The sequence below is a fragment of the Grammomys surdaster genome, unplaced genomic scaffold, assembly GCF_004785775.1.
Source record: "Grammomys surdaster isolate TR1022 unplaced genomic scaffold, NIH_TR_1.0 319138, whole genome shotgun sequence".
Lineage (NCBI taxonomy): Eukaryota > Metazoa > Chordata > Mammalia > Rodentia > Muridae > Grammomys > Grammomys surdaster.
In genome coordinates, this window is record NW_021626982.1 from 295 (window position 1) to 28099 (window position 27805).

The 27805-nt window shown below is 39.4% G+C and overlaps 1 protein-coding gene and 1 pseudogene across 1 annotated transcript; both read right to left on the bottom strand.

Moving 5' to 3' along the window:
• Positions 1-454: 454 nt before the first annotated feature.
• Positions 455-8436, bottom strand: LOC114616380 (cytochrome P450 2J3; the record flags this gene model as incomplete). Its single annotated transcript, XM_028761850.1, has 4 exons — positions 8007-8436; positions 2841-3003; positions 1006-1155; positions 455-615 (listed from the first exon to the last, which is right to left on the bottom strand). Coding segments are annotated over exons 1-4 (684 nt in total), but the record flags the coding sequence as incomplete, so codon positions are not given.
• An 896-nt stretch (positions 8437-9332) lies between these two features.
• LOC114616381 lies at positions 9333-27786 on the bottom strand (annotated as a pseudogene).
• Between the last annotated feature and the right edge of the window lie 19 nt (positions 27787-27805).

Genomic DNA, 27805 nt, shown 5'->3' on the forward strand with positions numbered 1-27805 from the left:
CACTTGAACTAGAATATCAACTACAATGTTATTAACAGCATCATTAGTATGGAATCATCTCAAATGCCCAAATATTGGGAAAGGATTAATACCAAAAAGTCAAACACTTTTCCCAAACTTAGTCTCAGTTAACCAAAAGCACACAGAGGAATGTCAAAGAGCCTGAACTGGAAATAGGGTGATTTTTTTCAATAACAACAACAGCATTCACACATACACAGTCATCTTGCAAATGTTGGTACTATGTTTAAATATTAGAAAGATTATTTTCATGTAAAAGCTTTGCATATTATCAAAACATTGAAATTGACAGAGGGATTTGAATACATTTGTATGAAACTCAACTTTATGATATTATATCTTGACTGCAAAAGCTCTAAAATATAAAAAGAGGAGCCTGTCTGTTTGAATTAGTCCAATTCTAATACCCTTCCTGAGATATGAGAGCGCTTACATGGCACATTATTGATGACTCCAAACACACAGCCTCATCCAGTAGCTTCAGCATCTCCTGAAACTGACCGTCATGGTACTCAAAGCGTTCCCCAAAGGTAATAGAGCAAATGATATTGGAAACTGCATTGTTGATATTGAAGTGAGGGTCAAAAGGCTGTCCTGGAGGTGAGAAAAGAGAAAGTTGGGGCATTTAAAGATATTTATCTGCATTGTCTATAAAGAAAACAATCTTTCAGCTAAGCACTGGAGAATGCAGAGAATGAAATAATAGATAGTCTCTGGCTACAGCACATGCACAGGGCTGACATGAACCAAGGTTTCTGTTAATGGCTATAAAGTCAGATTGGTGACCAGGATTTACAGTCAGCAAAGTGATTAATAGACCATTTCATTTGCTAGGCTACAGTCCTCTAGGTCAAGGTCATAGTTATAAGTTTACTGTTCAATCTTCAGTGGCTATGGCCAGGATAAACTCTTAGGCACACAATACGTATGTATTCAACAAACATAAGTCCACAGTCTGCTTCACCTGCACTGTGAAATGCCTACCTCCCTCCTCTCTTATGGCCTCCACAAGATGGTGGGCCTCCTCCTGTATTCGCTGCTCTAAGCTCTTCTTTCCCAATCCAAAGTTCCTCAGTGTCATCAGGGTGAACCTTCTTTGCTCCTTCCATGTCTGGCCACTGGAGAAGATCAATCCTGGAAAGAGGAGAATCTGCATTATGGCATTGTGTGTCTTATTTAAAATTCTCTGATGAACTGGATGGACACATGCATGATGAAAAGAAGGAGGGTCAATAAGGCACTTGGCAGCTATCTAGAGAGACAATCCCAAAGCAACGGAACTAATATTTACTGATTACTTTCATTATTTGTTTAGCATTCCTTGTGTATTATGTGATTTAGTACTTTCAGAATGCAGGCCCATTCTACCTGATGCAAAAACTGAGACACAAGGATAAAGTATACTTTATAAAGGAATATAGCTAGTAGATAGAAACTTTTATTCATGTTTCAGTTTCTCCAGATCTGAAGATTATACTCTGATCACACAAATCTAGAAGTTCATGTTTGTTGGGAATTGGTTTTATTGCTTTGTCTTAATTCAGGTCCCAAAAGCCGTGCTTCCGAACCTGAAGGTTCCTGTCCCCCAGCTCACTTTGATTGGTAATAAAGAATTGCTATACAGCCAATGACTGGGCAGGGAGACAGAGGCAGGATTTTTGATTCAGCCAGCAAGGGACCAATGGAGAGAGGGAAAAGAGAAGAATCACCATGACTCCAGTGAGACAGATCAGATTTAAGAGCTGCATGAGAAAAATCATCCAACAATGTAGGTGGAAAGAGCATGTGGCCCTCGGGGGGGTGGGGGGGAGCTTCCGGGAAAGTAACAAGGCAGCAAAGATAAAATATGGATTTAGAAGTTGTTAAGCCAGGAATACCAGAGGGGAGTGTGTGCAAGCTTCAGGGAGGTTTAGAAGTGCCCAGCTATTGGGCTAGGAAGGAAACCCTATTAAAAATATCTTTGTGTATGTGTATCTTTTATTCACAAATCCAGAGAGATCTTGCAGGCTGGGTAGAGGTGTAGTGTGCTGGTCTTGCTGGAATCTAGACCGGTTAACTAATTCACTGGTACACATGTGAAGTTGAATAACAGTAATACACTCACGGATAGTACAAGACACATTATGTAAGAAAGTTTTATGGACAATGTTCTAGACAAAATATACAGTAAAGAGTGAATAAATGACTCGAGAAAGTAAGAAGGATGAGTACCTCACACACAGAGAGTCTAGAAGCAAGGAGGAAGGTCATTCTGGGGTATTCAGCATCCACCAAATTTCATGGCATGTGCAACGCCATCCTTCCCTCAATTTTGTAACTTTCAGAGAAATCCTCAAATCCTTTTAATTCTCCACGTGAAATAAGTTAATACACTTGAATCCTGATATTGACTTTCTGATTATTTTTGAAATGAAAATAAGTATTCATACTAGCCTGTTATATTATTGGCCAGAAGGCTAAAGACCCCTTCTGCCATCACTTTATCGATTGAGTATGAGGAGTTATAAACAAGAAGAGGATCACCAGGAGGAAGGTGACTCATCTATTTTTCTATGGCAGAGGGCTGGATTGGGAAAAGGGAAGTGAGATCACAGTGTGTCTGGCTGGACATACTACCAAAGCATCAAGAGTTGGTGTTCAGGACACATGGTTTCTCCTAAATCTAGAAGGGAGACACTGTAAGTCCTCCTATGAGTATGGCATCCTGCTTCTTTTACAGATGACAGTTGGTTTATGGTAATATCACCAAGTTATAGACAGGAACCTTTACCATGTCACAAAAATAATAAAGCACACCACATCTTGATCAAGAAACTTACCATTTTTGTTAAAGAGATGTTTTCGGAGAAGAGTGACTGGGCGATTCAGAAAATTGTGCTCCATTTGAGTAAAGACTTCTTTGATTAAGGGCATGCCCGTTATAACCACTGAAGGTATGTTAGCAAAATCCAGGCTTAAAACATTTCCATATTTCTTCACAAACTGAAAAATATTACAGTAGTCACAGTTGAGCCCATGTCTGTGTGTCCAAATATAGCAGGCATGTGTGGAGCCAATGGGACTAATGCTGAGATGTCTGTGAGGACTGTGTGGGGGAAGAGGGAAGCAAGCATCTTCTTCTGCAGATATGTGTAGAATTTTTACTTATAATGCATTAAGCTCAATTTTGATACATAATAAGAATACAAATTTCCTTATAGAAAATCCCAACAAATTTAGCAAATCTGAATTTGGTTTGCAGGTAACCTATGTCCCTAGGAGAAGATATGAGGATATGTATAGCAACAAATAGAAAAATTCTCTAACCTGAGGCATCCTGAATTCTAATGACGGCAAAAATATAGTGTATATGACAGTCCAAAAATCAAGGAAAGTCTGTACATGTTTAGTGTAGTTTTATAAAAATCTCTATTTAGCCAGAGAACAATACCCTCAAACATCTTCTATGTACAGAAGATTTCTATGTAACTAATGTGATTAACTCTGAGAGAACTGTGTGCATTTGTATGTGGAGGAGGCATTTTAATGTAATGGAAATGCTTCTTCTCTTCACTACTTTTTTCTTCCCCTCACTACTATTAGGATTTCCTCCAAACATTTCATTCATGTACTCAGTCAATATAAATTAAATCATCATTAATGAGTTCCTAGATTAAGTTATGCAACCATAAGTATTTGAAATCAACATTTCTATTCTGAAGCATCCTCAAGGCTAGTGAAGGCCAGCTAACTATGTTCATAATCTACCAAAAGTTAAAGGATATGTTTAAAGTTTGCTGTAGCAAGTATGGAATTATTAACAAATTAAACTATCTGTTTAACCAAAGGAGACTGTGCCCTCCTCATACCGTGCTAGATATACAGAGTGTAATAAAGGCAGAGCCTGGGACTGGAGACTTCCCTGCACCTCTGGAGTGACTTGGACATGTTGGTTCTGTGCTTCACTGTCTATGGACTCTTGGGGAAGTTGCTCTATCTTTTAAAAATTAGAACCTTAGTTATGAAAGGTAAACAATTATTCCACCCATACTGGGTTCTGTAAGGAATAATGAAAGTAGAAAAGGGAAAGTCACTCTGTTTTCTCATTTTAGGCACTCACCCACCATCCACATTGTTGGGAAATTAGCAAGCTTTATATGCAAAGAGTGTGAGGCACAAATCATGATGATGAGAAGGAAAGTACAGTGTGGGTCTCTGGTCATGGATGGTACTCACTGAGTAGTAGATTGGCATTTTTATGTCTTATCACATCAACTTTATAAGTCATCACCATAATGAACATTTTCCATTTTCTCAAAAAGACAAAAAGTTGTAAATGATGTAGTGTAGTAAAGAAATCAAAGCTGCTGTCTGTCAGAGGGAATCCCCAGGTATTATGTAAGATTTGAAGAAAAAGACATGACCTTCAGATATCCAACGATCTCAGAATTTAGTGAGTGTAACAGAGTAGGAAGCAGGCATGAGTGTCAGAGATGGAAAGTTCAAGTGGGAGGAGAAGAAAGAAACAGAAGAATAGAAGAAACAAATGTCCATGATGATGTAGAATGTTCAAGTCTGTGAAAATTGAGCTGAACGACTGTGTATGAGCAGTATCAAAGTTTCTTCCCCATATACACTCCACAGTTAGCTTTTTGAAGACCTCACTTCTTCCTTTTGTTCTTCTAAGTCATGTCTAGCTCCAACAGTGGTTTCAAACAGAAGGGCTACAATCCCGATTTCTCATGTTTGTGCTTGTACACCCTACAGAATTGGTCACAGAGCCCTAGTCCTATATAAACCATTTCAAACAAATGTAATGTTTTGGTTTCATCTTGGAATCTTACATACACATTACAATACAGCCTATATGCAGCCTTTCTTTAATTTTTAACCAAGAGTGCTGTTTTAAGTTCATTTCATCTCTAGCAAAACTTTCCCTGTGTGGTCACTAAGGACAGACTAAAACACTGTATGTCTTTTCTTCTAGAAGATAGAAGTAATGTACATATAGAAATGTAGATCAGTTTTTAACTTTATCTTCATGAATGTCTCCATGAGTTTTTTAATCCTTTCAAGAAAGATTTATTGGCTCTTTTATAATATTGACAAACTAGTTCTTGGAATAACTAAAATTTGGTTGACGTTAAGATAGTCCTAACTGGTAATAAGTGCCGTCTGGATCCTATGCTTATTCTTGAGGGAGAAACAGCATCTAAGACAGTCGTTCTCAATCTGCAGGTCACGACCCTTATCACAGAGGTTACCTATGACCATAAAACCAATTATGAAGTAGTAACTAAAATGTGTTATTCTTAGGGGGAGGGGGAGGGTCACCACAATATGAGAAAATGTATTATAGGATTGGAGCATAAGGAAGATTGAGAACCACAGTTCTAAAACAAGGTACTAAAGTTAATGTCTTCTTTCCACAAGCACAAGCTCTTTGACTACATATATTCCTAGCTCAAAAATGGAGCAGTCCCTTTTATTTTACCACAAGATAGACAGGCCAGCTAATTTCCTGGAGTTCTAACCTTTGACCCTCAAGTGTGCCAGGTCTGTCTGCAATTGCTTCACGTGGATTAGATGAGAGGACTTCTCAGACGATGTCATAGCACAGAGGATACTTTCCATTGTGCGACATTGTTAGTCATTTAAAAGAAGTTTTAACTAGATTAAAGTAATGAAGCTCAGAATGATAAATAACCTAAAAACTGGAACTAACAGAAAAAATAGCAACAGAGTGAAATAGGAGGCATAAGATGCAGCAACATCAATAGCAAACAAAAAGTCTGCTATTATCCTACAATGTTCAAACAGCAAGATTCGGCAGAGTGAATGTTCCAAATAAAGAAAAGTAAGACACCTAAGATTAGTGAGACATGGCATTGAGCCATAAATCTTAAGCACTGTGACCTCGAAAGATTTTTTTTTAAACCTAAGGAATGTCAGAGATACACAGAGAGAAGAGAGAAAAAAGTGTTGCAATTTACCCTACTACCAGCAGAGGTGAGAAGGGCTGATAATCTGAAATTGTTTTAGTTTTTGAGAATTTCATACACAAATATGTATTGAAATCAATCCACCCTTCTCTCTTTACCTTCCAACCCCTTCATGGTCATCCCTCCCTCCTCTTTCTCAAATTCATGACCTCCTCTTCTTTAATTAATATTGATTACATATATATGTATATGTATGCATATATATGTAATATATACGCACATACACGCACACATACACACACACACACACACACACACACACACACACAGGAAATTAACATATTCATCAATGTCCAATTGTCCCAGAAAAACAGGTGGCAGGTATTGGCAACAACTTTTCCAGGAAAAATAGGGTGTGTGTATGGGACGGGGGGAAGGAAATATAGACAATGAAATGTGTGAAAAATAGCTAAAACTTCTCAATTTGGCAAAATAAAATCTATGTAAAAAATGCAAACTGCATAAAATCCTCAAAGGAATCAAAACCAAATAAACGGCACAATCAAATTGAAATTTAAAACAAACAAAACAAATTGAAAACACATGGGGAGGGCATGTTTCTTAGGGGGAAATTGGAAATTATTTCTTACCAGAAACTACAAAGTCCAGAATGAAGTGAGAGGACATCTAAAACCATTAAGTGCAGCAGATTGACAATCCAAGTGTCCACAATCAGTGAAAAGACAGCGTGGGAATAGGTGGGGGGCATTCTGGGGTGGGGCAAAACTAAGAAATTTCCTACTGCCAAAGCCTCCTCCAAAGAAAGGAAGTGCTGAAGGTCAGAAAGGAAACTGAACATGAAAGTCAACAACAAACAAACAAACAAACAAAGATGGATCTATGGGAAGAGGAGCACGAAGTAAAGACAAGAGACTTTTCTGCCTTTAACTTCCAGCTACACCGGACACTGAAAAGCAGGTTAGCGTCTGATACGGTTCTCAGAATGTGTAGAGACTACACCTGAGATAGCTGCACTACAGAAGGGAGACAGGGTCTGCCATTTTTGTAGCTGTTTCGCTTCCTGTGCAAAATAGCATTAGCAAAGTCTCATGAGCCACCTGTGTGCATTGACGAACACTGAGTACCTGCTGGGAGGGTGGGGCTAGGATACACAGGAGATAGAATGAAAGAGCAAAAGGCAATAAAGAGGTAATTATTTGGAAAGTGTCCATGAAACACACATGCAGGGAATGCAGAATAAAAGAAAAATAGTGGAAAAACAGAAGGAAAATTATGGGATTAAATCCTCAAATAGCAATAAATAATCAGACCTAGCCAGTGTTCACAAGTACTAGAAAGTGACAAGGATGATCACGCAGGGCTGGAGTATTCACTATCTAAGCAGAGAAAATAACCATAGATAACAAAAAACATTAAGTGGAAAAAGGGTCATAGAGCACAAAGACCTTCCACCCATACACGTGTACTATGTACAAATAACAGTCTTTCCTGCACAAGAGGGAGAGCTTCAAGAACTGAATGGAAAAAAAGACAGACTTCTATTGGAGCCGGAGAGGCAGAGAGACTTCAGTGCAACTTTCTCTGGAGTTGATAAAGTCGGTAAGTAGGTGAGCAGTCAGCAAAGATGCAGAAGGATCAAACTAAGCTCAATAAGACAAATCAGAGAACTGATATGTGTGCAGGTCAAGAGAACATACTAAAAAACAAACAAAAACAAAAAAACAAAACTCGACTGGAACTGTAACCAACATCTGGGACATCCCAATTTCTTAAACCAACATGATGTATTTATCAAGATAAATTATTTTGTCATCAAATCTACCTTAAAATACTTACAAGAATTAAAATCACAGACAGTATGTTTTCTGGCCATAAAAATCACACTGGGAATCTTTCAACGGCAGACAACAAGAAAATCTGCAACTATTTGTAACCTGAACACCTAATCTCTGGGTTAGTGGGCTGTCAGTATAACCCTTACAGCCAGGTCCAATCAATATTCAGTCCCAGGAAGCAGCAGGAACTGTTGTTGTCTCTTCCTACCTGCTGAAGGGATAGGTGGGGCTGCTTGGGGTCCAAATGGAACAAACAACCCAAGATGGGCAGGCGCCACGGCCCTGGAGGGTAGTTCTTGGGTCGTCTGTTTTTGAGGAAATCAGCCAGGAACAGAAAGGTGACAGCAGCCAGCAGCAAAGTCCGTAGATAGAGCGAGGCCCAAATGACAGCCACTAGGGAGCCCGCTGCAGCAAGCATGGCTGGTATTCCAGCAGGCTCTTGGGGAAATAAAAATCAGAACTGAGGCAGGTCCCCACCTTCTCTGCCAGTAGCTCCCAGAGTGGGCCAGCCCTGTAGTTAAAATCTTAGTCCCTACAGGGTCCCGCCCAAGTCTCCCCTGCAGACTCTTCCACCCAGCTCTGTTCTCCTCGCCCTTTGGCCAAACTTGCTTCTCAGCTCCCTAAGCCTTTAACAGAGCTTTGACCCCAAAGCTCTTTCACTTTTACCCAGTCTTTCAAAGGATCCAAACAACTCCCTGGCCCTGCCTCAATGCTCTCGGTCACGCCCCTTCCCTAGTTACAAGTCTTCTCTTCAGGCTTTGGAATCTATTCCTGTGGGGGTGGGGAAGGGGTGAATTCCAGGAACAAGCCACTTGAGCATGTCAGGACAGACTTAAGAACCTAGTTCTTATGCAAAGTCTTTCCCTCTGGTTCTCAGGCTTGTGATTTGCATGTAGCCAAGAGAGTATCATGTGTATCTGACCTCTTGTTTTATAAACAATCTTTCACCAGTGACTGCAATTTTCAAAAACAAGAAAGACAGTATCATCTGATGTTTCTGGGCTGTACACCAGGAAGAGCTCTGACCTCTTTATAAGAGCTCAGCAGCTTTGACAGTGCTATTCATGGTGAATAAGTGAATCCAGATTCTTCACCAAAAGAACATCCTGGTCTTGATTCCTCCCCACCCCCAGCTCCCTTTTGTAGTGTTAGAGAATTGAAAGAGGCCCTTGAGCATACTAGCTAATCTTTCCATCATCCATTAGCTTTCTTCCTCTCTCCCTATTAACTTTTAGGATTAGTATGTAATTTAATGGATTTCATTAATGGGCACTTTCATGTTCATGTATTTTCATATATGTATATCACTTTCCACTCCTTCCCTACACTACTGTTATAGGTCCTGCTCTTCCTCAGATTATCCTCTTCTGCATATGGCAGTGTATTTTCCCCTTAAGATTTGCTCCTTACCTTTCATGGTCCCATTTCTAGTCCCAAACCCTGAACCTGTTTACTCATACACAGTGTAATATTGGCTAGTAATGCAGAAAACAATCTGTGTTTGTCTTTCTGCATCTGGTTTGTTTCACTTTACCTAATGATTGCCAGCTTTCTCTCCCAGCTCTTCCACAGGAGCCTCCAAGTACATTGGGTCTCCAGCATGCAACTTTTCACCCTGTGCCACGTACATAAGTTCCTTAAATCCTGTAGCAAGATAGACATGTACAAGCACTAAACATATAGATATACATTCTGTTTACAATTTTTTTATTCAAAAAAAAAAAGATAAACTGAATTTTCTAACTTTCCAAGATCTTAAGAGGGAGCCAGAGGAATAGAAAGAGAAACTTAATAAAGCTTAACTGGTTTGTATTTTCTCAACCCTTTTCTGATTTTTTTCCTTTTGCTGAAAACAGATTATTTTCTCTTACAATATGTCCTGATGATACTTTCTCCTTCCTCTACTCTTCCCAGTTTCTTTCAACATGCCCTTTCCTCTGAATCTACTCTTTGTCTCTCAGAAAAGAACAAGTTTCTATGAGACATCAACAAAACAAGACAAAAGCTAGGGTATCAAAGTTGAACACTGCAACCCAACAGTAGGAAAAGAGTCCCCAAAACAGATAAATGAATCAGAAACCCATTCATTCTTTCACTCAGGAGTCCCATTAAAACACTAAACAAATAACTAAAATATATGTGCAGACGCCCTGACAGAGACCTATGGAGGTTCTGTGATTGTTGCTTCAGAGTCTTCGTACTCATAAGTACCTTTCTTAGGTGATTCAGCAGTCTTTGCTCTCCTGGTGTCCTCCATTTCCTCTGGCGCTTACACGCTTTGCCTCATTTTTAAGATTCCCTGAAGTCTGAGGGTAGGGATTTGATGAAGACATCCCATTTAGACTCTGTCCACATAATGTCTGGCTGTGGGTCTCTGTATCTGTTCCCATCTGCTGCCAGAGGAAGCTTCTCTCATGATAACTGTACAATGCACCGATCTACAAGTATACCAAAGTATTTTTAAGAGTCATTTAGTTGAACACTTTCTCAGACCAGCAGTGTTTGGTTTTACCCTAGGTTTCTAGGCAATCTAGTCTCTGGTGCTGGTTGTCCAAGAAGTGTTGAATATGAGTTCCTTCTTGAGGAGTGGGCCTTAAGTCAAATCAGACATTGGCTGTCTACTATCACAAGTTCTGTGCTCCATTGCTGTAGCATATGTTACAAACAGTCAAATATTTTGTAGCTGGTTGGTATGCAAGTTCTTTTCTGATAGTCTGAAGAGTATCTTTCTGCACCAAAGAGACTAGAACATAGTGGAAAAGGCCCCATGTAGGCACCATCTTGACTTCTCCACATTCAATATGTTGTGTGGATGCAGTCCTTGGCAGTAGGGCTCCACTGTCAGTTTGCTGAAAGCAACCCTTTGTCCTAACATCAGCCTAGTTTATTTGGGATTTGCATGGGACCACTTTGTCCAACAATTAGACTGAATGTGTTTCAGGACCCCGCAGTCCCATTGCTGGAAACCTTGGCCTGGCTACAAGAGATAGCCAATTTAAAGTCTATATCCCTCATAACCCTGAGTCCTCATTAGGATCACCATCATAGATTATAGGAAGTTTTCATTATGCTAGGTTTCCATGCCACCCTCCAAATGCCCCCAATTCTACCTTTCTGCAGTTGCTCCCTCCACCAAACTGTCACTTCACCTGATGCTAACCCCACTTCTGTTCTCACTTACCCCAGTCTGCTGTAAAATTTATTCTATTTCTCTCTCCTAGGGAGATCCATGAGTCCCCCATAGACATCTCTTCCCTACTTAACTTTACTGAGTCTACAGATTTTAGCTTACTAATGTCTACTAATAAGTGTATACATACATACTTATCTTTCTGGATCTGGGTTATCTCATTCAAGATTGGTTTTTCTAGTTCCATCTATTTGCCTAAAAAATTTATGATGTCATGTTTTAAAATGAATAATACTTTATTGTGTAAATATACCACATTTTCCTTATCTGTTTTTTTTTTTTTGAGTGATATCTAGGTTGTTTCCAGTTTCTGGCTATTATAACTACAGCTACAATAAAAATGAGCAAGTATTCTTATAGTAGGATAGAATGTCCTTTGGTTATATATACAAGAATGGTGTAGCTATGTCTTGAGGTAGATGAATTCTCAACTTTCTGAAGAACCAGAAATATTGATTCTATGGTGGCTGTACATGTTTACACTATGACCAGAAATGGAAGAGTGTTCTCCTTGTTCCACATTCTCAGTGACATGAGCTCTCACTTGTGTTATTGATTTAAGCCATTCTGACAAGTATAAGATGAAATCTCAAAGTAAATTTGATTTGCATTTTCCAGATGACCAAGGATTTAAAACATTTCTCTAAATGTTTCTCAGCCATTTGTGAGTCCTGCATTGCAAATTCTCTTTCGATCTGTACCCCATTTTTAAATTGGATTTTTGATAGCTAGTTTCTTGAGTTCTTTATATATTTGGGGCATTAGTTCTCTGTCAGATGTAGAGTTGATAAAAAATCCTTTCCCATTCTATAGGCTGCTACTTTGTCCAACTGATGGCATCGTTTGTCTTGCAGAAGGTTTTCAATTTCAAGAGGCCCCATTTATCAATTGCTGTTCTTAGTTCCTGCACTATCAGTATTCTGTTCTGAAAATCATCTCCTATGCCAACACATTCAAGGCCTGTCTCCCTTTCTCTTCTATCAGGTACAGTATATCTGGTTTTATGTAGAGATTTGGTCCATTTACACTTGCCTCTTATGCAGGGTAGTAAATGTGAATGTATTTTCATTTTTCTACAAGCAGACATCAAGGTTGAACAACACCATTTACTGAGGATGCTTTCTTTTTTTTCCAGTGTATACTTCTGACTTCTTTACCAAAAACTATGTGTCTATTATGTGTGTAGATTAATGTCTGGGCCTTTAGTTTAATTCTACTGTTCAATGTGTCTGTTTTTATACCAATACCATATTTTTATTACTATAGTTCTGCAGCACAACTTCTAATTGGGAATGGTAGGACATGCAGCAGTTCTTTTATTGTTCAGGATTGTTGCAGATATCTTGGGGTTTTTTTGTTTGTTTGTTTTTCTGTATGCAGTTGAAAATTGTTCTTTTAGGGCCCATGAAGAACTTTGTTTTTGTAATTTTGATGGAGATTGCATTCAATCTCTAGATGGCCTTCAATAGGATAGACATTTTTATTATACTAAAACTACTGCTACTCAAGATTGGGAGATCTTTCTGTCTTCTGATATCTTCTTCAATTTTTTTCCCAGAAGATTGGAAGCTTTTATAATATAGGTCTTTTACTTCCTTATGTAGAATTGCCCCCAAGATATTTTATTTATTTGAGGCTCTTGTGAAAGGTGCGGTTTCCCTGATTTCTTTCTCAGTCCATTTGTCATTTGTGTATAGGAGGCATATTGGTTTTTTTGTTAATGTTGTATCCAGCTGTTTTACTAAAAGTGTATAGCAGCTATAGGAAATTCTTGGTGGAATTTTAAGATCACTTATGTTTACCATCATCTGCAAATAATGATGCTTTGACTTCATCTTTTCTACCTTGTATCCCCTTGATCTTCCTCACTTGTCTTATTCTAGCTAAAACTTCAAGTATTACATTGAATATATATGGAGAAAGTGGACAACATTTATTTGTTCCTGATTATAGTGAAATTGTTTTGAGTTTGTTTCCATTTATTTGGGATTGGCTATGGGCTTGCTGTAAACTGTTGTTACTATGTTTTGGTATTTCTATTGAATCCTCAATCTTTTCAAGGCTTTTATCATAAAGGATTGTCAGATATTGTTGAAGCCTTTCTTAGAATCTGACATGGGCTAAGGATAAGGAAATGGGCTGCTTGGCAGGAATATGACATTCACCAATGACAAGGAAGTAGGCTTCAGGCAGGGCTCTGACATTAGACTAGAACAAAGAAGTAATTTCAGGTAGGAATCTAAATCTTAGGCTAGAACAAAGACGTAATTTCAGACAGGAATCTAAATTTTAGGCTAGAACAAGGAAAGTAGGCTTCAGATATGAAAAAGACCTTGGGCTAGGACAGAGAAGTTGCCTCAGATACATTGATCATCCTGATAAGCGCTTAGAAACACTGATCACTGGAGTGTTCACATAATTGAGTTTAGTGACTTGCTTTTTCTTGACTTTATTCTTTGACTGTGGGCATGGGCTTTAATACTCTAGTCCTAGCTGCCTGGAAATGAGTCTTCCACTAGCAGTCTTGGATGAATATGTAAAACTCTCAGCTTTGCCTGCACCAGGCCTGCCTAGATGCTGTTATGCTCTCACTCTGATGATAATGGACTGAACCTCTGAACCTGTCAGCCAGCCCCAATTAAATGTTGTACTTATGAGAGTCGCCTTGGTCATGGTGTCTGTTCACAGCAGTAAAACCCTAACTAAGACGATGATTATTGTTGCTTTTATTATTATTATTATTATTATTAATCATGCTAATTTATGAAACACTCTTTGGAAGAGAAATTCTCACAGCTATAAAATATCCATCTACATCTTAAGAAATCTAACTGCCCATATTCTCTGATTTAAAAAGGCTACACAGTTGTCAATCTCAGAGGTTTGGAGAAATTACTTGGGATTTCTGAGTGGTATCTATAGGACCTGTAGGATATACTTATTCTTTAAATTGGCAATTAGTTACAGTTGTCTGGATATGTCCTCAATAAAAATGAACCTGATGCCATGTACAGAAATCTAATGAAATAAACAGTTGAGTGCAGTTACGCTTTGATCTGTCAGGCAAAATTTATGTCAGTCTAAATATAGAGAAAGCCACTTTTCTGGTTTTGCCCTTCTACAGAGTACCATCCAGCTGCACCATTACATTTCCCTTTACTAGACAAGATTTCCATTAATCATGATTTTCAGGAACTTTCCTCATTAACTTTGTCTGTGGATGACCTCTATGAATTTATGATGGAGAAAAACCTACATGCTAATTTCTCAACTTGAACTGGCTGATGAGAACCTTCTCAATTCTTGATCTAGAACAATGGTCTCCACTATGGCATATACCTTGTAGAGGACAATGGTAAAGTAATAAATCTTGATGACACCTAGCCAATGACTGAGGTTTCTAAGGGATCTTTGGATGGCATTTTTCCTACTCCTCTCCTCAAATAAGAGCAATGGCTTGATATAATTATACTAACACTAACTGTCTTGCTTTTTGCATGTTAAAGAATGAAAACAGGTATAATAGATAAAGCTCTTCATGTAATTGCATGTTCCAATAATACTGTTGCTATAATTTGTGACTGTGTGGTACATGAGTCTACTCCTTTTATCTTTATCCTGTTACAGGTCTATGCTGGCTAGTTTTATGTTGATTTGACACAAGCTAGAGTCATTTAGGAGGAGGGAACCTCTATGAGAAAATACCAGCAAGGGGCAAGCCTGTTGCATATTCTTAATTAGTAATAGATGTGGAAATGTTCAACCCAAAGCAAGTGGTACCAGCCTGGGCAATTGATCTTAGTATGTGTAAGAAATCAGACTAAGCAAGCCTTGGAAAGCAGGCTAGCAAGAGCTCTTCAATGGTCTCTGCTTCAGCTTCTGCCTCCAGGTTTCAACCTAAAGTTCCTGCCCTGACTTCACTCAGTGATGGAATGGGTCTTGAGAGTTGTAAGGAGAATAATTCCTTTTTTCCCAATGTTGTCTTTGGTCATTCTGCTTCATCACAGAACTAGAATCCTAAGATAGAGAGATTGATGCCAGGTTGCTGTAAGAGGGCTGACCATATGTTCATCAGAGGATTGTGGAAGGACTTTGAAGTTTTAGGCTTGAAAATTCATTCCAAGTTTGTTGAGCTGTTGTGAGGGTTTGGAAGAGAATCCTGAAAGCACTGCACACAATAGAACTATGGTGGTTAGATTTCACAGGAAGGTTTGCAAATTTCTTAAAGACTTTTCTAGAGCCATTCAATATTTTAAATTAATAATCTAGTTCTAGTCATCTAGGACTGAAGAATGTCCCAACGAAAAGAGATCAGCACCAATGAAATGAAACCTTTGTTTTACTAGAACAATTGGCACTAGTTACCTAGACCTGAAAGGATAGCAGTGATTATAAAGAAACCAGTATCATCGAAGATCATAAATCTGGGGGTTTCCTCAGGATGAGCACACAGAACCTGTGATTCAGAGGGAGTCAAGGCTATACCTCATGCTGGCAGCTGAATATGGTAGTATAAAAATCACCCAAGAGATAATGGCTTTGAAGGCATGAGGAGTCGTGGAGAAAAGCAGAGGCTTGGCACTATGTGCTCAGTTCAGAGTCCCTGGAGAAAGGCAATGAGGGGCTAGTGGTAAAGATACAGCCTGGTAGCAGCAGAGACTCCCAACAAATTGAACATGAGACAACCCCACAAGGACAGCAGTAGCTGGGAAGTGGATCCAGCCTCACCTAGGAGACAGATTATTTGTGGTGCATACAAGTCTTATGGAGCCTAGAAAATCATGCATTCCCAAAGTCTGGCATTTAGTTGTTCAACTTTAGTTTTGCATTGATTTGAATATAAGTATGTCCTGAGCTTTCCCCCTTGAGATAATTAAGTATGGGACTTGATTTTTATTTCATAGAAACACACAGTTGAGACATTTTGGGATTTTAGAGAAGCCTTTGATATTTCAGAGAAGCTTTGAATATAGAAATTTGAATTTTTAAAATAAGGCTGAATTTCAAAGTAATCAAAATTTTAGGCTGTGCTATGGGACTTTGAAGAGTTGGAATATGCTATATTGTGACATAATATTAGTATGAGATCTTGTGGATAAAGAAGAAAGAAAAGGTTATGGTTTAAGAGTGATGGGTTTATGTGTCATGTTGACAAAGTTATCAGTATTGTTGTCTACTTTTATGCTAGTTTGACGCAAAGTGGAATCATTTTGGAATAGGGAATCTCTATCACGTGAATACACCCACCAGATTACCTTGTGGGGTAAGCCTGTGTATTGTTTACATTAGTAATCGATGTGAGAGGGCTCATTTCACTGTGGGTGATGCTGTGGGGCCCCACAGTAGTTGGTTCTTGGGTGTATAAGCAAAACTGGCTGAACAAGTTATGAGGGGCAAGACTGTAAGCAATCCTCTTCTAAGGTCCCTACTTAAATCCCTGTATCCAAGTCCCTTCACTGCTTGAGTTCCTGCCCTGACTTCATTTACTGATGGGGTGTGAATAGAGAGCTATGAGCCAAAGTGAACCTGTGTTCCCTAAGGTCAAGGTGTTCTATCTCATCAGTAGAAGCCCTTCAACATTATTATCAGTAGTCTCTTTTGTAACTTTTAAAAATGGTAATAAACTCCACTCTAAATTCTCATGATTCTTCAGAAGAATTGCTTTTTTCAGAACAGAACTTGACCTAAAACCCATGTTCAAGAAACAGTTCTATCAGGAACCACTTTGTTACTGTGACTGACACTATCATTTTGACGCAACCAAATATTTCTAACTTGACAAGCAAGCAAAGAGTCTGCTTCCTACTTGGCTTGGCTATCATGACAATGAGCCAGTGGGGGGCAATCAGCTGCATGCTTTTAAAAAGACCAAACAAGGAATACTCAGTTGGTGATGAGAAAGGCAAGTCTTACAATAAGCTGTCCTCAGCTTTATTATATAAGTAGAGCTGCAAGGCTCAGAAAATTATCTTAGCTTGTCCCCATAATGCAATCCTAATAATTAAGATGAAGCTTTTGTCTAAATTAGTAAAAAAGTCTGATACTAAGAACAAAATATTATTTCCCCACTTTGCACTCTTTATATCAGGTATTTTGTTACAATTATAGAAATATTGATTAAAACTGTGTTTGCGAACAACCCTGACATGGCCGCCAGTCTGGTGTCATGCAGACCTGGGTGCACAGACCACACTATAGATGACTGTGGCCCAGTGCCACATGGCACTGGTGGTACACAGCACACCTGAGACCACTCCATAGATTACCCCAGACACTCAGAACCCCAGTGTCTGTTAAGATGAACAAGTAAGTAGTTGAGAGATGGAAGAGAAAAAAGCAGAAGGGCATGAGTACAATGAAGAAACTAGAGACTCAAGGGTAGTGAGGAACAGTCAGATGTGAGCAGCTGGTGATGTCACCTAAGGGTGTAGTGAGGTATTGGGCTGTGCTACCACTGAGGACTGTGTCTGGGTTGGTGGCCCGGCAGCACACCTGGCAGGAGTGCAGTCATTTCTACCAAAATCCAGGCACTCATCACTGGTCTGGGCTACTGCCTGGGGGATATGTTGATGTGTGAAGGCTATGCAGAATTAGCCCCACCTCTCACCTGGGCACTGTGTGAGACCTGGTCCCACAGGTATGAGAATAGGAAAGCTGGCCCTACTCCTTACTATCTGCAGTAATCAGAAAAGATTCTCTCAACTCTCACCCCCACACCTGTGCAAACATTGCACAGGTAGCACAGTAGAACTGCACTCCTTAGTCCTTGCCCTCTACAGCAGGCTGAAAACATGGCTCCAAGTTCATAAGAATGGGAGAGCTAGTCCGGCCCCTAACCTGCTGTAACACTCAGGAGAGTTCACGCCCTGACTTCCCTTCCAGAAGAACTGTAAACTATAAGACGAAATAAACCCTTTCTTCCCAAAGTTATTTGGTGTCATAGTGTTTTATCATAGTAATAGAAAGTAAACTAAGCCAGTGCGTTGGTTAATAAACTCTGCACTTAAATGAGGTAACACAATTTTCAATAACAAGGCACCAGTCAATCATGGCTTGCTTTTTTCTTATCATCTTAAAGCTAATGAAAATGGGTGGCGGGGGACGGGGTGGGGGGAACTATACACCAGGAGAAAAGGAAGCACCTACAGAAACTTTCAAGATCTGAAGACAAATCATTTATCACAGATTCTCTTACCCCAAGTGCTACTCCCCAATCTAAAGGCACTGGTAGGGATGGCAAGATAGAGTAGTGGTTATCAATTTCCTCCAAGACTGACAACATTAGTTCAATATGGTAGAACCACAGGATTGAAGGGAAGAGTCTACTTTTGCAGGTTGTCTTTTGATTTAAAACTCACATTGTATGTGTGAACCATTCTCTTAAGAAAATAAGTGTTAAAGGCATGAGCATCTTATGATTGCTCCCACCACCATTGCTGTAACATCAGGGGGAGCTTCTCAGAATTTCTTGTTATAACTCTGAAGTAGAAAGAGTTTCAACAGTATGGCTGTAAGCATGTGCTATGATACAAAATTTGAGACTATTCTCAGCAGAAATGCTGGAAGGAATCCCTACACTTTATACCATCTGCTTTGTCAGAAATGATTTATGCCAGATGACATCCTTTATCCTGTTGCCATGTATAAGTATTAACTGGATTTAAAAACAGTGGTCAACACTTACAGGAAGAATTGACTTTTCCAGGTGCCATTTAAAATTGTCTCCTGTTCTCATTGTGTTAATTATGGAACCTTTCTCCATAGCCTCATCCACTGTCCTTATTAATAAACACTCTGTAACTGAATAAAGGGTAAGAAAGCAACTCCTTAGCTGGGCAGTGGTTGCACACGCCTTTAATCCTAGCACTTGGGAGGCAGAGGCAGGTGGATTTCTGAGTTCGAGAGTTCGAGACTAGCCTGGTCTACAGAGTGAATTACAGGACAGCCAGGGATACACAGAGAAACCCTGTCTCAAAAAACAAAAAACAAAAAAAAAAAAACAAAAGAAAGAAAGAAAGAAAGAAAGAAACAAACAAAGAAACAAAGAAAGAAAGCAACTCCTTAATATAACTTTGATCATTTGAAAACTCTATAAATATGGTAGGCATCCAGTTTTCTTTGTGAAGTAAAGGCAGGGTTTGTGTCTCTTCACTATGTTGGAGAAAATAGAGCCAGAGAGAAACTAGGGAGATGTGAAGCAGTTCCTGTTCACAGCAACAGTGAGATAAAGGCACAGGCAGGGCCACATGGAGATGATGCAACTGGAGCAGAGCCCTGCAGGGTGAAGAGGACTGAAGGGCTAAGGAGGAGCTTTGAACTCTCCAGTTCAGCACAACTCACCCATTGAGAATGGCAGAAAGGATTCTCTCTTCTAAAACTGTTCATTCTCTAAAAAGTGCTCTGGGTTGAACACATCTGGAGTGGCCCACTCTTTGGGGTCCCTATGTAGTCCAGTCAAGTAGGTCAGGACCATGGTTCCCTAGAGAAGGGAGCAAAGTGAAATATGGAACACACTCAGATTGACAGGGGCAGCGATGCTCAAGCACCAATGTCTGAGATTTTTGAGTTACTGAACTTCTCCATCCTTCCCAATTCACTTCCCCACTGTCATTTGAGCTATATATCCATTGTGTCCCCTTTATACTCGGCATCTTTCAGTAATGGTCTGCATAGCCTCATAGGGATTTTAATCAGTGGAGTTGGGCTACTATTTGTACAAAATATTTCTGCTTAATAAGAAGAGGTTAGTATATGTTTGTCTAGGGAAGGATCTGTAACTCTTCAAGGGAAGATGAGGAATCTGCTGTTCACTATGATCGGTTCCACTGTAACATCACCTCTGCTTCTCTGTTCTCATCCATCCAGTGTTAAGAAGACAACACCTAGCCCCACCAAAGTTAGTCAAAAATACTTGGATGCATTAGAAGGCACTCCTGTCTTGGCAGGTACATATATGGTTCCTAGTTGTGAGACTTTCTTCATGTTGTCATTCTAACAGGAAAGCTGGGCCATTTCTTAAATCTCTCTGGATTCTATTGCTGGTCTTCCAGTTTATCACTTCAACCTCTGTGCCATTTCCCACCTTGTTGTCCTGGAATCACGCAATTACTTACCAGCTTTGAGTTTGTTCCACAGCCTGGAACCTGGGTGAGTTTGGCACATGACTTTGTTTCATTGCCCCACATTCACTCCTCATACCTAGTAGACAATCTCCTCATACTCTTAATGCAAAAACTTTTGCTATGTACCACCAGAGCCACTGTTCACCTCTAGCTAGGGTCCTGCTATAGTAACATTCTTGTAGGCTCTCAACTAGACAATGTTTCTACACTATATTTCTTATTGTGTGTGTTTCTCGTTCTGTGCACACACAGCTAACTCTCAATGCCCTTTGACATTCAGCTCCAACAGCTCTTCCTTCAAAGTTCAACATAATTTCTTTCCAGGTCACGCCCCTCACTCTAAATTGTCATTATGCAGAGTACCAGAGAATTTTCTTCTGAGAAGTCCTCATGACTTATAAGTAGTTATTCCATGTTATAGATTTCCTCCAACTCCAAACTAACTTTTTCAAAAGTTCAACAAATGTTGGCTTGATTAATAAAGAGTAGCTTAATTTCTGAATATTATGCCATGCAAATATTATCTCATTTTATCCCCATTTGGGTCCTATAAAGTGGGTTGAGAAAAGACCCTGAAGCTGTGAATAGTTTGGTAATATGCTCCCATAGTGCTAGAAAGTGAAGTCATCACTGGAACCAGGCCTTTCTGCTGTCAAGGCCATCGTTTACAGCTTGTGTTGCACATAGCCATTTAGACTCCTTGATACTCAGAAAGGTGTTAGAGCTGATGTTAAAAGTGTGTGGACAGAATTTCATTGGCATCCTGGAATTAAGTGAATGGGTAGGAAAACTGAAAACAGCCCTTGGGAATCAAGACCTAATGAGTTTCTCAGTGACAAGAGAAATGTAGACACCGTGGCTGTTCCTCTGTGTCTGCAGACAGGTGGCTGTGCAGTGATGCATGGATAAGCTCTTCTGCATCTGATCCTGGAGAGCATTTCCAAGAATAATATATTTGAGTCTTAGAAAATAATTCTAGGTCCCTAGAGAATAGTCAGTAGACATTAAGAATAGATCTTCAGTTGTATGTTGTAGGGTATGCCAGTGGCCAGGAGAGATGAGCAGTCATGTGATCAGCATTTGATCGGATAAAACAGGGAGCTGAAAAGGGACTCATGGAGGAAAATGGGAAAGAGATACTTTAATGTCAAATAAAGCAAGTCTTGTGGATGGGTTAGCAGTAAGAATTCTCAGATCACAGTTGGTTTTGGATTCCATCTCTTGTTACTTTGTAGTAAAGAAATCTTATGTGAATTCAATTTCCCTGAGCCTCTGCTTTCTAACTTAGCTATTGAAGGTAAAGGGTTACTCTGAAAAAGGAATGGGAAGTTTTGAAAGAGATAAGCATATATGGCACATTATGATTGCTTGGTAGCTATTGTTCCTTGCTCATCATCTCTTACAATTAAGAAGTTTGGACTGGTTTTGTTTGTGATTCTTAGGACTATAAGTCAAATGTGGAAATATGCCCATGGGGATACTGGTAGAAACACTAGTTTCTGTATGGTGTGTGTCCATGGACCTCAAATGTGTCCATAAAATTCTCTTTTAAAAATTGTGGAGGATTTCTTACACTCAGCATGTCATGTTCTTACCTTTAAAACTTATTTAAGAGTCAATATCTGATAGTGAACTGTTGACAGCTAGGGTTTCACAGTAACAAAAGAAAATGAAACAAATTTGCAAGAAAATAAAGTTAGGTTTTTCATAAATGTGTTTGATCAAAATGCCTTCCAACATCACACCCAACAGCATGTATAAATATCCATTTAGACACATGGAGGGTTTTTATCAGATTTCTCTACCTCCCCCATTGAAATAATTTCTTAGGGTGTGAATACCCATCACCTGACCAAAGATACTGCTGTATCTGAAGCTGGGAATGCATAGTTACCTGTGGCAGGTGGAATCCAGCAAACTTGGTGTCAACTGTTACTTCCCTGGTTATATTCAAGGGGAGGATGTTGCCAATCCTTTGTACCTCATGGATGACAGCATTGGTGTATGGCATGGAGTCTCAGTCAACAAGGCTCACCTTCCTTCCACAACCAATTATTCTGTCAATTTCATTCTGTAATTTTTCTGGAAGAAAGAAGGAAAATCTTGTAAGTTTTATATTTATCTATATTCATCTTAGTGTTTAATCAAGTGCTTTTCTAAAACTACTAAATAGATGTTATAGTACATTAATAAATTTTTAGTCATAATTAAAAAAAAAAACAAAGAAAAGTTTCTCTATCCTGGCCTGATAAAACCTTCTAGAATTAGTATGAAGAAAAGATGAATGGGCCACACTCCTTAAACCAGGAGAGACAGCAACAGTGTAGAAAGTATAGCCGCAGAGGAATTCTGGGTCATGGTAACAAAATGACAGCAATTTCCAACTCAGAAAATTCCTGGAGGAATCTAAAATGTCTCAGGGAGTCAGTACTTGAGAATATTCTTCTAGATTTGGGGAGAATCTGGAACAGAGCATTCTTGGTACAGGGAAAACAATATGTCTTAAGGTAATTTTAGGTAAGAATAAAGGTATTGCAAAAAGAAGACATGTAATGGAACAAAACCACATGCAAGACTGGTGAGTGCAGTGGTTTGAATAGTTATTGCCCCCAAAGACTCCAAAGATTTGTGTGTATTACTGTTTTGCTCATAGGGAGTAACATTATTAGGAGGTGTAGCCTTGCTTAAGAAAGTGTGCAATTGTGGGGGAGGGCTTTAAGGTCTCCTATGCTAAAACTATGCCCAGTGTTGATCAAGATGGAGAACTCTCAGCTCTTCCTTCAGCACCATTTCTGCCTGTACACCACCATGTCTCACCATGGAGATAATGGACTACAACTTTGAAACTGCAAGCCACTAAATGTTTTTCCTTCATAGGATTCATCTCAGTCATAGTGTTTCTTCACAGCAATAGAAACTCTAAGAGAGTGGGATTGAGACAAGTATACCATCTTAGTTTACTTTCTATTGCTATGACAAACACCATGTCAGAGAGGTGACATCACAAGGTGTCAGGCACCAAACTAGGAAAAGTGCCCAGTATCAAGAAAAAAATATGGCAACACACATTTAAAAGTAAGGGGGAGGGGGCATCAGTGGATGCTTATGTGGCAATGACAGCTTCAACTGTAATCACTGTGTCACATGACTTCTTTGCTTTCACCTAGACTCCAAGCTTGTTAAGGAAGCAGTCCTTCTACCTAGGCCATCATGGTTCTGACAAAATGTGTATATTCCTAAGTGCTCATTGCCTCAGAGTTATTTCAGATTTTCCCATTACACAATTATATTTTCCAGCACCATGTGAGACATAGGTTCCAGAAAGACCATTCCACCTTGTCTGGGTCAAACCACACACCTTGGACTTCTGGATAGAGGTCCATGTAGAGCAAAGCCCAGCAAAGTGTAGTGGATGTTGTCTCTGTTCCTGCAAGAAAGAGATCCAGAGTACTAAAGATGAGATTTTCTTCATTGAAACTTGTAGTATTTTCTCGGTACTGAAAAAGACAGTATGTATTCATTTATCCGGAGGTCTATGTCTCTAAAACAGAAGGTCTTCACCATGGGAAGTGAACTTGAAAGAAAGGAACCACAGAAAAATGATCCTCTGTATGATTTCACAAGGAAGCAGCGGTATCACAAGACTACCATATTCTTATACTTGTAAATTCTTGAGAAGTCATTAGAGTAGAAAGAGGATGTGCCTTTGACAGACTTAGATTCCAATGTCAACAGTAACGCATCTAAATGTTTGACAAATGGAAAGTCATTTTGTATTTCCATTCTTCAGATACACTGTTTCCTAAATGGAAATAAGACACATTCATTGAGAAAACATTTTGAATCTCATGTGCAACAAATACATCAGCCTATTAAGTTTTATAGTTGAAACTTCTGTTTCTGCCAATTATGTCTTATCAAATCCCATAATCTTTATCCATCCATCAGAAACTTCAATTTGTCAATATCATTTTCTGTATTAATAGCACATACCTAAACACCATATGGTCAGAATCATCTCCTATGAGAAGACTACATGATTACAGATTACTGTGCCATTAAAAAGAAAGAAGAGAATGTAAAACAATTTCATCCTTTTCCCACTGGAAGAAAAGGTGTCTACACTCCATATGTCAAAGAAAATGATGTTGATTCAGTGGTATAGTTTATCCAGTAGCCTACTGAACTCAAAACTACATCCAGTTTGACTATATGATTGAGACCTGTCTAAAGGGATGGAGAGTGGTGATAAGGGAAAAGGAGGTAAAAATTTCATGTAGTTCTTAAGGGTAAATTCTAATACTAAGCTCAATATTTCTTGAATTTTCCAGTTGGTTCTGAGATGGGCTGAATAAGTGGTGTCAGGCACAACTTCAATAAAATAGATTCTGTAGCTTAAATGCTACATTTGACCTTTGTATATTTATTCAAATATGGGCAAGAGATAAGGGATTTACAACATAAAGGTAGTAGTTTAACATTTTCAATGCTGTACACCAAGCACCATTACCTTCAGGATTTTTTTCCTAAGGACTGCAGCATTCTTGAGTTGATGCTACTCCACACAAATAAAATATTGGCCATGTATTTTCTCATCTTGGGTAGACTAATGATTCTCAAAGATATCTACATTCATTATTAGAACAATGCACATTATATAATTTATTAAAAGAGACTTTTGCAGATATGATTAACATAAGGATTTTGAAATTAGAATACATAATCTAGGCAAGTTGCCCTGCTCTAACTAATTACAGGAGTGTTGAAAACTGTGATTCTCAACTTGTGGATTGTGACCTCTTTGGTTATTGAATAGATCCTTTCACAGGGGTCACACAAGACCATCTGGTAAACACGGATATTTATGTTAAGATTTATAAATAGAAAAATTACAGTCATGAAGTAATAACAAAATTCAAGGGTGGTAGAATAAGGAAGGTTGAGAATCAGTGGTTTAGAAGAAGAGGGAATGGAATCAGATTCAGAGGGAAATAATGAAAAGATAGAGATATCAGTACTAACATGACCCTTAAAGAAACAACCACAAGCTTAGGGATGTAGACGCCTTCTGAATACTGAGAGAGTCCTGAAGATGGGGTCTCCAGAAAGTCTTCTAAATTAGCTAGGATATGCACACACGTAGTATGCTGCAAACACAGAAAATCTTATTGTGGAGTTTTGTTTTGTAGAATTGTAACTGAATAAATCAGTTGTGCTCTTTTCAACCATCAAGTTGTGGTAGCTTGTAGAATCTGGTGTAAACTATTCAACCATTAATTCTTCTGTAAAATGATGACACAGGCAGCATCTTTCTTACCTGTTGCATTTCCATTAGTGTAGCAGGATATTTTCCTGCCCCTTGTATTTGTAGTGGAGCTTGGTGATTGGGCAATGGAAGAGGCAAGTGGAGTGATTGGGCAGTAGAGGAGGTAAGTGGAGGGAAGAAAAGGAGGAGGATGAAAGAGGAGTGGAGAGAGGAAGCAACGTGGAGGAAGAACCATGGATTTCTATTAGTCCCAGGTAGGAATTTCTATCAAAAAGTTAGATATTAGGCAACAATTATAATTGGTTGGGCTCTTGTGTGTTGAGCATTTCCAAATATATAAATCCATTGGATAATCTTAAAACATTAAGAGTTTTCATTCTACTGGTTCCACAAGCATGGCGGGTATTGTCTGGGGCTTAGCAGAGAACCATGAGGCTGAGTTGGCCTAAGATCCATGCTTTGGGACATGGTCTCTGTGAAGCTGATGGGTGGAATCAGCCCCCACAGTAACATCTTGTGGGTCTAGGGCTGGTGCTCCTGGCGCCTTTGCCTGCTGATAGAGCACCAATATGGAGACAGCTCAAGAACTAGCCAAGCCTCATGCCATTTTTCAAAATTTCACCTGTTTTACTATTAGGAAAGCATCAATGAAGTCTCTTGGCCCATCAGGGTTCCAGCCATTCCAGGGTTTCCTGATGATATGAGAAACAAACAATTTTAGTTCCTCCCAGTTCCTAAAAATTTTCCATGTGGTTCAGGAAGATATTTCATTATCCATGGAAAGCCATTGTATAGCTGGTTGAGGAGGCAAGAAAATCATATGCTGAGGCATCCCTTCCCCCTGAGGGACCAGCAACACAATGGTATCATATAGAAAAAAGTTTATTCAGAGAATGGCGAGGGGAGTTAAGAGGGTAGTAGAGGCAGAGAGAGGGAGTGGGGAGGGGGGAGGAAAGGGACGGGAAGGGAAGCAGAGGAGAAGAATAGAGGCTGACCATGAGCACGTGGAGAGAGGGGGAAGGAAAGGGGGAAGGGCAAAAGGGGACAGAGGGATCAAGAGATCAAGAGAGAGAGCAACAGAGAGCAAGAGTGCAAGAGTGCAAGAGAGAGAGGAGGGGACAAGCACCCCTTTTATAGTGGGCAGGCCTACCTGGCTGTTGCCAGGTAACTAACTGTTGGGGAGGAACATATCTGACTGTTGCTTTATAACTATGGGGGTGGAATGTAGACAGAATGTTAACAACATAAACACATATTAGTGTGAGATGATTGATATAGGCTGACCCTACCACAGGTTTTAAATTGGCAGTTTGGGACAGTAGGGCTAAAGCTGTTTCCAAGAACTGGGAAAGTCCAGGCCTTAGTCAGCCAATGAGAACCTCTTGTGCCATCAATAGGTACCCCAGCACCTATCCTGAGGCAAGTGCAATGGGTCAGCAAGAATTACCAGGCTTCTCTGGCAACAGTTTCCAGCCCCCGACCTGTTGTGGATAGCCCCAGCCTTGTATTTTGATGCTAGTTCTACTTTGCTGGGAGGGGCTGCAGAGGAGAAGTGAGTCTGTACACAGGTGACTTCTTGTGAACCTTCTGTCCAATTAAATTTGTAAAATAAAGGCTAGAGCCAGTGATTGGGCAGTAGAAGGGGAGGTGGAGAAAAAGGCTTAGGGAGGAGAGCGAAAGAGGAAGTCGATGGAGGAGCAGGAGGAGGAGAAGCACTTTGCTTGGAAAAACCATAAGTTATAAGGGATCTCATAGCTGGGGAATAGAGTAGTGTAATGGTAAATCTGCCCAATCTAGGCGTGCAGTTTGTGTCCATAATTATTGAGTTGTGTTTTCCTTGACTGGTCTATTTGGGTCGGAGATTTACTGCAACAAATTTGCATAGAAGTTTTGATGATAGTTTCCTTTTTGTTCTGATATTTTTCCAGTGTGTCTTTCACTATTTAGTGACATAAAAATTTACAGAATACTTGAGAATACACTATAATGATTTTGAGGCTCCTAATAACTTAAAAGTTAATACTTCTCATGAAAACATAATGTGTGTGTTTTTTGTTTGTTTGTTTGTTTGTTTTTTACAAACAGAGGATTTGCTAACAAAATTATTAAAGGGAATCAGCACAGATGGGTTTATTGTAAGTTCAGATCTTAGCAATGTGTGTGTGTGTGTGTGTGTGTTTGAGCATATATGCGCATGGGTGTGTCTGCACTCACATAATGTCTCTTTAGTCCTTTTCACACTATGTACAAACGCTGGTGTAATTTCTCAACCTCTTCACATCACTCAAAGTTAAGGTGTTTGAAAGATTACAAAAGGTGTCTTTTTCAAAATGTCCGATATCGTCCTCATGAACTGATTAGGGCTGTGAGCTTCCACACTGTCGGGAGAATAGCAATGATCTGACGCCATACTCTTATCACACCTATCT